Source organism: Chanos chanos, chromosome 14 (genome assembly GCF_902362185.1).
Source record: "Chanos chanos chromosome 14, fChaCha1.1, whole genome shotgun sequence".
Lineage (NCBI taxonomy): Eukaryota > Metazoa > Chordata > Actinopteri > Gonorynchiformes > Chanidae > Chanos > Chanos chanos.
This window is the reverse complement of record NC_044508.1, coordinates 12,834,593-12,846,006: the sequence shown is the minus strand read 5'-3', so window position 1 is coordinate 12,846,006 and position 11,414 is coordinate 12,834,593. Positions and strand designations below refer to the sequence as shown.

General features: G+C 40.0%; 2 protein-coding genes across 2 annotated transcripts in view; both read right to left on the bottom strand.

The window, feature by feature from the left end:
* Positions 1-537: 537 nt before the first annotated feature.
* On the bottom strand, positions 538-6,942 carry scly (selenocysteine lyase). The gene is made up of 13 exons (XM_030791078.1): positions 6,853-6,942; positions 4,911-5,014; positions 4,634-4,743; positions 4,149-4,249; positions 3,786-3,972; positions 3,202-3,329; positions 2,769-2,924; positions 2,578-2,684; positions 2,371-2,407; positions 2,153-2,236; positions 1,806-1,908; positions 1,259-1,334; positions 538-1,069 (listed from the first exon to the last, which is right to left on the bottom strand). The coding sequence occupies exons 1-13, from the start codon at positions 6,940-6,942 to the stop codon at positions 916-918; spliced, it is 1,437 nt and encodes a 478-aa protein (XP_030646938.1). The 3' UTR covers positions 538-915.
* Positions 6,943-10,823: 3,881 nt separating this feature from the next.
* Positions 10,824-11,414, bottom strand: part of kif1aa (kinesin family member 1Aa) — a 42,290-nt gene continuing 41,699 nt past the window's right edge. Inside the window, exons 47-48 of the mRNA XM_030791077.1 lie at positions 11,247-11,365; positions 10,824-11,110 (exon numbers count right to left, since the gene is read on the bottom strand). Coding sequence (XP_030646937.1) covers positions 11,068-11,110; positions 11,247-11,365 — 162 coding nt within the window. The 3' untranslated portion in view covers positions 10,824-11,067. The remainder of the gene's footprint in view (positions 11,111-11,246; positions 11,366-11,414) is intronic.

The window sequence follows — 11,414 nt, the reverse complement described above, 5'->3', positions numbered from 1 at the left end:
ATATGTGAATCACCTTTCAATTTCAAAATGATACTTTAGTGCATTTAAATTGGTACGAGGTGCAACAGTTTATTTGACATGTTGTACACATTCACACACTCAGCTGATTCAAGGTGCAACCTGAGTCTGGGAATATATACAAATATATCAAAAACATCTTTCAATAAAAGATCACTTAAAATCAGAGAGAACAGCTAAAACTGGAAGTGTGATCATTTTTTTTTGTCGTGGCACGAAAGTAATAACCCCATTTTCAGGATTTAAAAAAAAGGATACTGATTAAGGAGAACAACTTTAACGTCAGTCTGATACTGCAGTATAGTCAACAAGCAATGTATGTATAAAAAAAATGACGATATGTTCTTCTAGAAGAATCTGCAGTATTTGAATGAGTCAGAGTCTTCTTTTCAATAGCAATTAACTGATCAGAGTCGTTCCTTAAATTATTACTAAATTAAATTATATTCTCATGATATAATTTTCCTTGCACTGGTCAGCTATGACACAACAAGTAGGCAGAGGAGAACTCTTCAACAGAGGGAATTTTGATATGCTGAGACTTGAACGTTGGGGTAGATAACCCTCCTCTTGGAGACCCTTCATACATGCAGGACTTCGGTCCAATTTTAATCATACACACCTGGTACTCAGATGTTCACAAAGGCCACGGTTAACCGTGTCTGACAATGCCTGGAACAAAAGCCTGCATAGCTTTCAGTTCTACATGAGTAGGGTTTCCTATCCTTGCTCTGGCTTCAGCAATGTCATTTACTTGGTAACTGTGTACCTATTACATAACCAAGTGGTAAGGAGAAGCTAGCGATCATCCTTATTTGTCAAAGTTCGACGTCTCTGTTCGCCGTGCGACCTCCAGGCCACGGGGGACACTGAAGGGAAAGTTCTCCGTGTATCTGTCTAATTCATTCTCTCTATCTGCTCTACAGTGTCTCTCAGGTCCTCCACAACAATGTCCACATCCTCGCGGGACGTCCCTCGTCCCACGCTGAGTCGGATGGCGTTGGTGGCCACATCGTGTGGAACTCCGCTGCTCAGCAGGATGTGGGAAGGCCTGGCCGGAGGCGGGTGGGGAGGGGGTGGGGGGAGGTTATAAAAAAACATAACATTAGCTTTTTCTGTCAGTGGTGACTACGTCACTCTCTGCAACAACTGATTCGGGATCAAGTGTAATATTCTAATACTAGAAGTAAGCATTTGGTGTAAAAGTAAAGATAATGTTGCGGATAAAACAGCAGATTACCGGTCTCCTCGATCCGAGTGACAGGCAGCTCCCACACTAGCCAGTAACCTTCGACAGGTGGACAGCACCCTGTGACCTACAGCAGTAGGGGGGCAATGGTCTCATTAATAATGCCCCACAGGCTTTCTGTGTTTTACACATGACCTGGGTTATACACTGACCCACTTTCAGACACCATGCACATAAAAATCTTATTACATTTACGGACCATAATGTAAACCATTTATTTACACTTTACACACAGGAAGACTGAGTGAAAAATAAAGACGCTGTTATCACAACAGCAGATAAACATCCAGATAATGGAAAACAGGTATACAAAATATGATGCAGAAAAGAGCAGAGGACAAGTTACTACAGATATTCAAGTGTTCGACGACTCTCTGCATTTACATTTATTTCTGTAACGCCATCTCTTCTGGAAGTATGTGCACAACAATTAAGAGTGATTACCAGGGTTACACAGCCTCAGAACAGAAGGAGAAAGGCCTCAATCAACCTGTTCAGTGAAGCGAAAGATAATTAGTGTTGTAGACTGCTCACTCACCCTGCAGTCCTCTGCCCAAAATAGACACATTGCAGGTGTTTGGCAGAGTCTCTGAACCAAGGAAATGGCTGTTGAAACGAATTTTGTCTTTTCCAAATGTGGCCTAAAAAAAAGGAAAAGAAAAATAAGAAACGAGGAGAAATAAAAGCCGGTCGTCAAATTCATAAAACGGCCTTAAAGGAGATGAATGTACTAAAGCAATTACTAAATGCTCAGCTATTAATGCAAAACTGTGCTTTATACCATTAAAGAGTTCGCAAGTAACATTTAAACTGATTCATTTTGACTGGTCATCTCTGGAAGCCTTTGTCCAGTCGGCTCTGGCCATACAAACAAACCACACTTACCAGTAGCCGCTGCTCCAAGTAACACCTGATGTCGAGGAAGTGAGATTCATACTCCGATAGGTTTGTGTGTACCAACTCAGCTGCCTGTAATACACAGAGCGCACACACACACCAATACTGAATGCCGCGACTTATGTGCATGTATTAAAATTGCGATATTTCATAAAATGATGGTTAAATGGTTTCAATGAAAAGAAAAGTCAGTTATGTAAATTTACCTTTCCCAGACCAGCAATCATTGGTGTGTTCTGAGTCCTAAAGAAGAATTCAAATATTGAAACATTTCAACTGAATTTGCTTCTCAATCTCACATTTCAGATGAAGTTATATTATGTTCCCGTATTTCAGATGAACAGTCATTTATTCTTAAAAGACAGATCCTCCTTTTCCATGTTTCAGCACAAATTTTAACATTAATACAGTACCCCGGTCTAAAGCTCCGCTCCTGTCCACCTCCAAAGAACATGGGGTATAGTGGACTAGCTCTTCCAGGACCATTCACAAACAAGGCACCAACCCGCGGGGCATAAAACTGCAAATACGAGAGACATGTCAACACACACTAACAAGATTATATATAAAAAAGCAGAATATTAACATATAGGACAAGCTTTACCTTATGTCCCACTATGGTCATGTAGTCCACGCCCAGATCGCCGGCATCCACTCGGATCTTGCCAACCGTTTGGGCAGCGTCGGTGTGCAAGAGAATTCTGGGACCTGTCCTGTTTTTGTTGAGGGAGCGAATCTTCTGGCAGATTTCTCTAATTGGCTGTGGAAAGATTCATGTAGCACTTGTAGCCAGTTAAAAGCTTTAATGACATAAATGTTCAGATTTTCGCCTCATCCAACAATGCAGCATAAGAACACAATGAGAACCACATAATGTGGCTGAGTTATGATGTTGTTCTGTATGCATGTTGTACTGCGCCAACAGAGGACATTAATCGATGTTTGAGAAACCAGGTAACCCGATCAGTGTATGATGCTTAATGTCATTTAATTTGACAGTAGTTAAAGTGTCGGGCTTACTGGTCCACTTCCCTTACCATAATGACACCTGTCTCATTGTTGGCCATCATGATGGAGACCAGGCAGGTGGTGGGACGCACAGCAGCAACCACATCCTCCACCTCCGCCCGCGCCGTCACCTTGGAAATGGGCACAAACGTGACATCTACAACAAGAATCCAACCGGTGGCTGTCAGACAACTTACAAATAGTCAAAAAAAGAAAAAAAAAGAAAAAAGAATTGAACCATCATTTCCAAATCTGTGGTAAAGTCAAAAACATTGTATTCTTTAGCCTGGAGAGGCAGATTAAAGTGCATATCCTTCAGAAAGGCAAATCTAACCTGCTTAGACCAACAAAATCAATACATTGCAGTCTGTAACAAAATTATTCATCTGTTAAAAACAAATCCTTCAAATCTATCTCCATAGATTAAATAAACGGTCACTGATTCCATGTGAACAGATTAATTGCTTAACAGTGATGGTTCTGGGTTAGCAGAGATAACAAGATGATTTCTAAATCCAGGAGCATGTACAATCAGCATCACTGATTAAAGCCAATACAATATTGCCCTGTTAAGCAGTCAAATGCTTAAGTTACTGGAAGGCCATGTCCTTACCAGCCTTGCCTTCCTTAACTAGATGTTCAGCTGTTAGTTTGATGGAGTCGTGCTCCACGTTGGAGGTAATGATATGAGGAAGGGCGGCTCTCCCGTTCGGCTGGCTGCTCTCTTCTCTTGACCTATCTGCAGAACCGCTGCTTTTCCAGAAGTGCTCCACCGCTGTGTGGAACACCAGGTTATTAGCCTGAGGAACACAGAGAAAACAAGATGAAACCCAAAGAATGACGAGGTGAACACAGGAACTCCAGGAGAACAGGCAACAATAGTTTCCTTCACTTACGGTTTCAGTCACAGGGGCGGAGCCAACCTGTGCTACCAAAACATGGGAGCTGAGAAAACAAACCAACAATCTCTTCTCACCTCAGTGCCTCCAGATGTAAAAATGATGTCCTCTGCCTTTCCTCCCACCATTCTGGCCACACTGTCTCGTGACTGCTCTATAACATCCCTGGCTGTCAGACCTAATATAGGAGAACAAATCATTATTCGCAAGACAACTGTTACTAAATTATCTGTCCTGCAACCGACTGTATCCATATCTTCTTTATTTTGGCATGACTAAGACTCTTGTGATTATATATTTTTGAGTGTATATGGCACCTTGCAGAAATAAAGTAAAATATAATTGAATAATTGGTATAAGTGTATTAGAGGTGAATGTCCACTGGGAGACATTTCAGTGAGTGTATCGAAACGACTGCATACAACATCAGAACTTATCGAAAGGCTGATGCTAGAACTGTGCTTGCAGAAACCGAGTTATTGCTATAGCAATGTCCCTTTCAAATATAAACTGTGAAGAGTCTGATTTGTGCATCTGTAGGCATGAGTGAGTGTGGTCACACCTAGCAAGTGATTACTGCTTGGATTCCCCCACGCATTGCTCAATGCCTCTGTTATGGCTTCAATGACCTCAGGTTCCAGTGGCGTGGTGGCATTGTAATCCATGTAGATCCTGACAGAATAAAGTATGACTTTGTACAGAACATTTTGACTTAAATGGCTCATTTTTGAGCTTGATGAGCTTGGGCAGGTTACTGCGGGGTTTAATACACAACTTGTGTGGTTAACTACATATACCACTTAATAGCCTAAGTTAGATTTGTTAGAGCTGTTTCTTACCTATCCAGACCCAGTCCTGCATGATGATTAACCTCGTGAGAGAGGGAATGACTCCAGAGTGAATGGTCCAAAATTACAGAGTGTCCAGCCTTTTCGGCCATCGTCTGAAAGGGCAGACAACATTTTTGCTAGAGACTGTGAGACACCCAAACGCTAACCGTTAGATGTTATCAAGAGGTATAGTTGCATTCACTTAAAATGGGAAATGCACTGCTCTCTGGCAATGAAGCAACGTGTCCATTCATTGTGACTAATCTGTTATGGACTATCACTTACTTTAATCATGACAATGTTCATACACAAACTAAAAAAAGCTTTATCCAGCATTCAGTCTTTCTCGCTTAATCTGGTTGACGCAATTTTATTAAACGCTACATTTTTTCCCCAGAATTTCCACACAGCACCAGCAGTTCTGTTCCCAGCTGCATACACACATATACACTGGACAAGGCTACGAGCAATCACTACGGCTTCTAAAAACATTCTGTATCTGGTGGTGCCTACGTGACTAGCTTAGCTTTCTAGCTTCAATATATAGAACGTGTCGCTATACATGTTTTATGACCTACGAGAGTCAACAAAGAGATAACGAGTGATGCATCTGCCTGGTAGGTGTCATTTACAGCTACCAACGACTATCTTAACTTACTCAAAAGTTGTAACTTGCCAATGATTTACTGAGACACTCCAAAGTGATGATGCGGCACGCTTGGCTTCTAACCAGGAAGTGCACACGATTTGGGCGGATTTAAAATCATCTCCGGTGTCAACAGTGCCGCCAAGCGCTACTTAGAGATGAACGTCCTATAATCTCACATAAATACGAGACAGAGACAAATATCACGAGTTTATCGTTATCTGTAATGAGTGTATTCATGTTACAACTTGTCATTACTTAAAATTACTGATGAAGTGTCCACACGTATTAAATTCAGTAATCCATACACAACATTTTCTGAACTAGGTTAACACAGCAAGGCCCCTCTTAGATTTTCTTTTTTACTCAGAGAGATTTCTAGTGTGTTCTTTAGCCTTCTTATTTTCAATAGGGTGATATTTCATTCACATTCACATTTTGTTTTCACACTGCCTGACTTTTACAGCTAAGTGTGTCCCCACAGACCCATGATTAATTAAACTGAATCAACATCTGAGACCTTGAGGTTCCACTAATATTCTATGGCTCAGGGTGCAAGCAATTGTAAACAACACTTGAAATTTTGACTGAATCACTGACGATTTATTTAAACGCACAATTGTAATATTTTGATTGGATGCAGCTCCTGTGGACTGTAGTACGGCTTTGGCGTGCATTAATTTATTTCATGATTGAAAGTCGAGATTCAGTACAACGAGGTTTGAGTCAAGTAAATGTTGCTTTTGGAGACACATTCTCATTTCAGAATGGGTTTAGTACAGTCTAATAATCAGATAGCAGTTTTTCATGGAACCTTAGTTATTATGTTTGACCACATTCAGTTGGAACTGCCTGTCTGAAGGATGGAGTTGGTCTGTATGTGTCATAGCAGGATGTCAAAGAGATCTGCCCTTTCTTCTATCCAGCACCCCTGGCCCATCTGTCCTCCACATAAAGTTTGGTGTAAACTTAAAGTTTATGTTTTAAAAATGCCTACCTTGCCAATTGCCCTCTGTAACCACTCCCACTAATCACTATCATATCCATTCTTTTCTTTCTTTCTATTTTTAAAATGAGAATTCTTTCTGAAAGTGGTAAGTTAAAATCATATTGTTAAACCACCAGTTTCCCTGGTTAACCAGATGTACTCATCAACGATTGGCTTCCCCTGACCACTAATCAGTCAATTATCACTGCCACCTCTTTCTGCTTCATGGACTCATTTCCTGTTACCTTTAAATATTCATTGTCATCCTGATGTTCTCTAGAAAGTCTCTTGTTTTCTGAATTACTGAGTCTGTGTACCTTTCGTGACTCTGCTTTCCTGTGTTTGGTTCCTTGGTCCGTTTCCCGGACAACAATTGCTGCTTTGTCTCTGACATACCTGTTTCTCATGTTTTTGACCCTTGGATTGTACTTTGACTGTTCTCTTGATCTGCCTTTGATACACCTGTTATGTGTGTGCCAAACTCTGCCTGTTCCCCACCTGTATTTGGAAAGTGCTTTTGTTAAAACACCCTGTACACGCATACAGTCTCCTCTGGTTTTCATGACACATCTGCATTGTCTGTGCATGGATAATGGTACTGAAACCAACAGGCTGAGTTTTTAAAAAGAAAAGAGCAGAGGCCACTCGCCGTGTTGCATAAGTCCACATTTATTTGATATCCGACAATGTGTTAAGTGTACACAAACATTTTACTCTTTATTCCGACACTCAAAAAGAGACATTGAACTACTGCCCATTTAAGATGATACAAACCGGGTACATTTTTTTATATATATAATACACAATTCACAGCAACCGTTTTTTCTTTTTATGTACAATGCAAAGTAAAACTAAGAGGGAAAAGATAGAAAATGTCTATGAAGGGTGTTTGTGCATAAGAAGAGGATGGAAGCTCACAAAAAATTGCAGTAATGATAAAGATATGACTGATTTTACATCACCATTTTAACTGTGAGTGCTGTTGAGTGAGAATAATGTTGAATGCTTGTTGTATGAAAACAGAATATGATATAGAGTGAGTGATATAGACATACATTCTGTAAAATACCCCCATTCTAACTGTGCAGGTGATCATAAATAGAATCTCTATTGACACTTGACCTAGCTCCCTTTCTAAGAGGTGCAGACAAATTCCTAGTATACGTAAGGGACATATAGACAAATCCCAGTTACAGATATACACTGCAAACCAGTGGTGCAAATAGTTTCATCTGGTAATTACATCCTGTAACCTATTTCAAAAATCAATCAGCAAACTTTGTCTAGCTGATTCAACTGTTCTTTAACAAATAAAAGGAATTAGTACAGCAGCCATAACTTCAAACATTCACTCTGTGATCGAGACCATTCTGACCCTGCACTCAATCACAAATCATCTCTTTATCCTGCACGGACTGTGACTGGCTACTGTAAGGTCTAATCATAATGATGGAGATTGATATGTAAAGGCAGTACACAGTGGATGAGACTGGACTGCCTCCATTCTTGTCCACAGTATTTTGGCCTAACCATGACTAGCTCAGCCTTTGAAATACATTCTTACATCTTTGATGTAAAACAAACACAACACAGTTTTACGTGCTAATCACGAGGATGCTAAAATATGTCTCTGTCCATACTCTGCTCTTAAAAGGGTCATATGTATAAATTCCTATCCTGAACCGTTCTGGATATTCCTAACTGAGCATGCTCTGTAGGTTGGCTGGCCTCAGTCACGCTCTTGTTCCTCACTGTGAGTGCAGTGAGTCACGTCTAGGAATCATCCAATCACATCGAGCCACATGCCCTTAATCTGACCCTAACAGAAACTGTTGTGACTGTGGACTCTACACCTGTGACTACCAAAGTCAAGAGCAGGGCAACCAACAGATCACAAGTGTCCATGGAAAGTTCTTTAGGGGACATGTAAGTTCCGAATTAGAAAGTGGCATATGAAAACATCCAGGGAACACAATCAACAAAGTAAAAGGAGCAATATCAGTACCTACTGAAAGGTCATCTCACTCTTTCAAAACAAGTCAAGAATATGGGGTTTTACTGTATCATAAGAGTAAGATATGACATATTAGCAAGATATTAGCTAAGATTGTTCTGTTTGAATGACGCATATCTGACATCTGACAAAATTAGACAGGCAACAAGCTACCAGGTATGAGTTCACATAGACACAGTTTACCAGAGTAACGCTGAGATTGTTACTCTCATCATCCTACAAGCAGGTCATAGGTTGTCTGGTAGACTGACTCTATAGGCTGCAATCGGAAACACAAACTATACAGTCTTTTTTCAGACCAGGGTCTTTCTAAGTGCTTTTGTAACATTTCAAGCCTGCACAGTCAAAGGAGAGAGAGAGAGAGAGAGAGAGAGAGAGAGTGAGAGAGAGAATGTAAGAGGAGTTTGAATAGTAAGAAGTGAATTCGAAGAATACGGGAGGAATTTCAGGAGAATGACACAAGGTGCACAATCTAGTCCACTATAGATTAGGTCCATCCATTCATTAAGTCTAGAATGTATATAGTACAGTACATGGGTCGATATGTCCCTGGTGCAGAGATTTCTACTGATGTTTCAGCAGAAACGTTATCTAAACTAAATCACAAGATATGCGTAGAAAATGTCTTATGTGACAACCTTGCCACGTTAAGTGCAAAACATGTACACTCAGTTTACAAACTAAAAAAACTATGCTCATTTTTTGTGTACATAAACAGCTGATGACACGTAAGGGTTGCACGATGCTGTGATTGTAAAGGTCAGAGTGAAGGAGAAAGGTGTATTGGAAAACCAGCGGTACGGAAGGACAAGGAAGATTGAAAAGTAATAAGCGATCAAATGTGTGACTCCAGAGGCACTAAAATCATATTCATATTCAGTCTTCAAATCTGTCTTCATATCCTTTTGACCAAACTGAAGAGTAGAAAATACCACCCAATGTCATTTATTATTAAGTATCTCATGGGCAATATTTCAGTCATAAAACCCACTATTATATCAGTTATGACAAGACAGATTGTACACAACACAGTTTTGAATTCTGGCGCATTATTTTCTAATTTTTTTTTTCTTTCTGATTTAATGGGGAAAAATAACCTCAGAGCAAGCCCCTTTTTTTTTTAAATTTTACTCAGACTTTTTTAACATCTAGTCTATTCAATAAATTCAAGTAATCTACCATAAACAGTGGCTATCCTGCACTGCTTCCTAACCTATTCCACCTGAAACGATGCATGTTTTATGGGATGAGATGTGAGGGAGAAAGGGGTAGTATGGTAAGTGGAGAATTTAAGAGGTTAGAAAAAACGCATGATAAAAAGTGCCATATGCAGTAATTGCACTGTACTTCTTTTAAAAAATATAAGCATCTTTGTCAATAAATACACGCTGAAATAAATACACAAGATGTTAAATAAATATCTAACTAGATAACATTTTACCAAAGATTTAAAAGGCAAACCAGACGAAGATAAGATCTTTAGGGGTTGATAGTATTTTTAGCCTTTTCAGACACTATTCCTGGAAGAAATCATTTCACTTGGTTCAGGCTAATCTACACTCACTCTGACTCAAAAAGGCAGACAGTCCTAATGGAGTTTAGGGATATTTTTTAAAGTGTAACGTAGTTTTCAGTGGGAAATAAAGCAAGTCAATACAGATATGTGTGATGGTCTACACTGTCCAGAAGCTGCACTAGAGGAGGAAAACCCAAACCACAGAAAGTGGTTGCACTGATTCTTGAAAAATGTTGATAAGCATTAAACCATCCAGTCACCCAAAGCCACACGTACATCGATCTTTTTTTTTGTTTGTTTGTTTGTTTAAAGTTTGTTTGCTGACGTAAATACTGACCAATTTCATTGTAATATACCTGTAGACACATGAGTAACACAAGTAAGGCAATATAACTGTTTTTTTTTTTTTTCATTTTACCATGTTTTTTGTTTTTTTTCCCCTCAGTTTCACCAAATGCAAGCTAAAGAACGGCCTTGAGAGAATGGACAGTGTTTCCTTGACGGTAATCCAACTGAATCAAATGCGTTGTCATGTAAAATACACAGCTTTGATCGCAACACAGCACTGTTGACGCCATCTTTGTTTCCTTTGTCTTAAGACACTGACTTGTTAAATCCAGTATAAAGCTCAACACTAAATTAGCATCTACAGACAGTCTGGGGCATGATTTTTTTTTTTTTAAACTCCCCTGACTACATAAAGCAGTGTACCCCTGTAAAGTGGGGGCGGGGGGGGGGGGGGGGTCGACGAACCGAACAGTTAGGCTCCGTAGACACAACAGTGGAGCGAACAGGTGATTAGGTAGTGCTAGACTGAGCAAGTGCAGGCAAACAGACAGGAAGGTAACTAGGTGTCAAGGGAAAGAGACTGGACTCAGAAAGGGGACAGGGTGCTCTCTCAGGAGATCTATATACAAAGTTAGTCTTTGTCTTTTGTGTTGTTTTTTTTTCCCCCCTCCCCCCAGTGCTTTTATAGATTTATACGATACAGCATTGATCATCTCAAAGCCTCATCTGTCCAGCTCTTCTTCTGGACAATTTTGATCTGAAACATAGAAAAAAAAAAACAGAGATTGGAGTTTCTGATATTTTTTATGGGCACTTGAACAGAACCGGACTAAGAAAATATGACGCTGTTTATTGTTGGCCTGTTGTGATTGTGGTTGTTGTTGTTATTATACCTGATGGATCCAGCAAGGAGAGGGTTAAATGCATATAGCCAGTCATGCATCTCCTTATCATTACTGGCTTGGAGGAGTATCCCACGATGCTCTGTGCATACAGCAAATGTGTAGGGCGTCTACAAACCAAGGAAGCAAATGAAAACACTGCTTATCATTTTAACCACA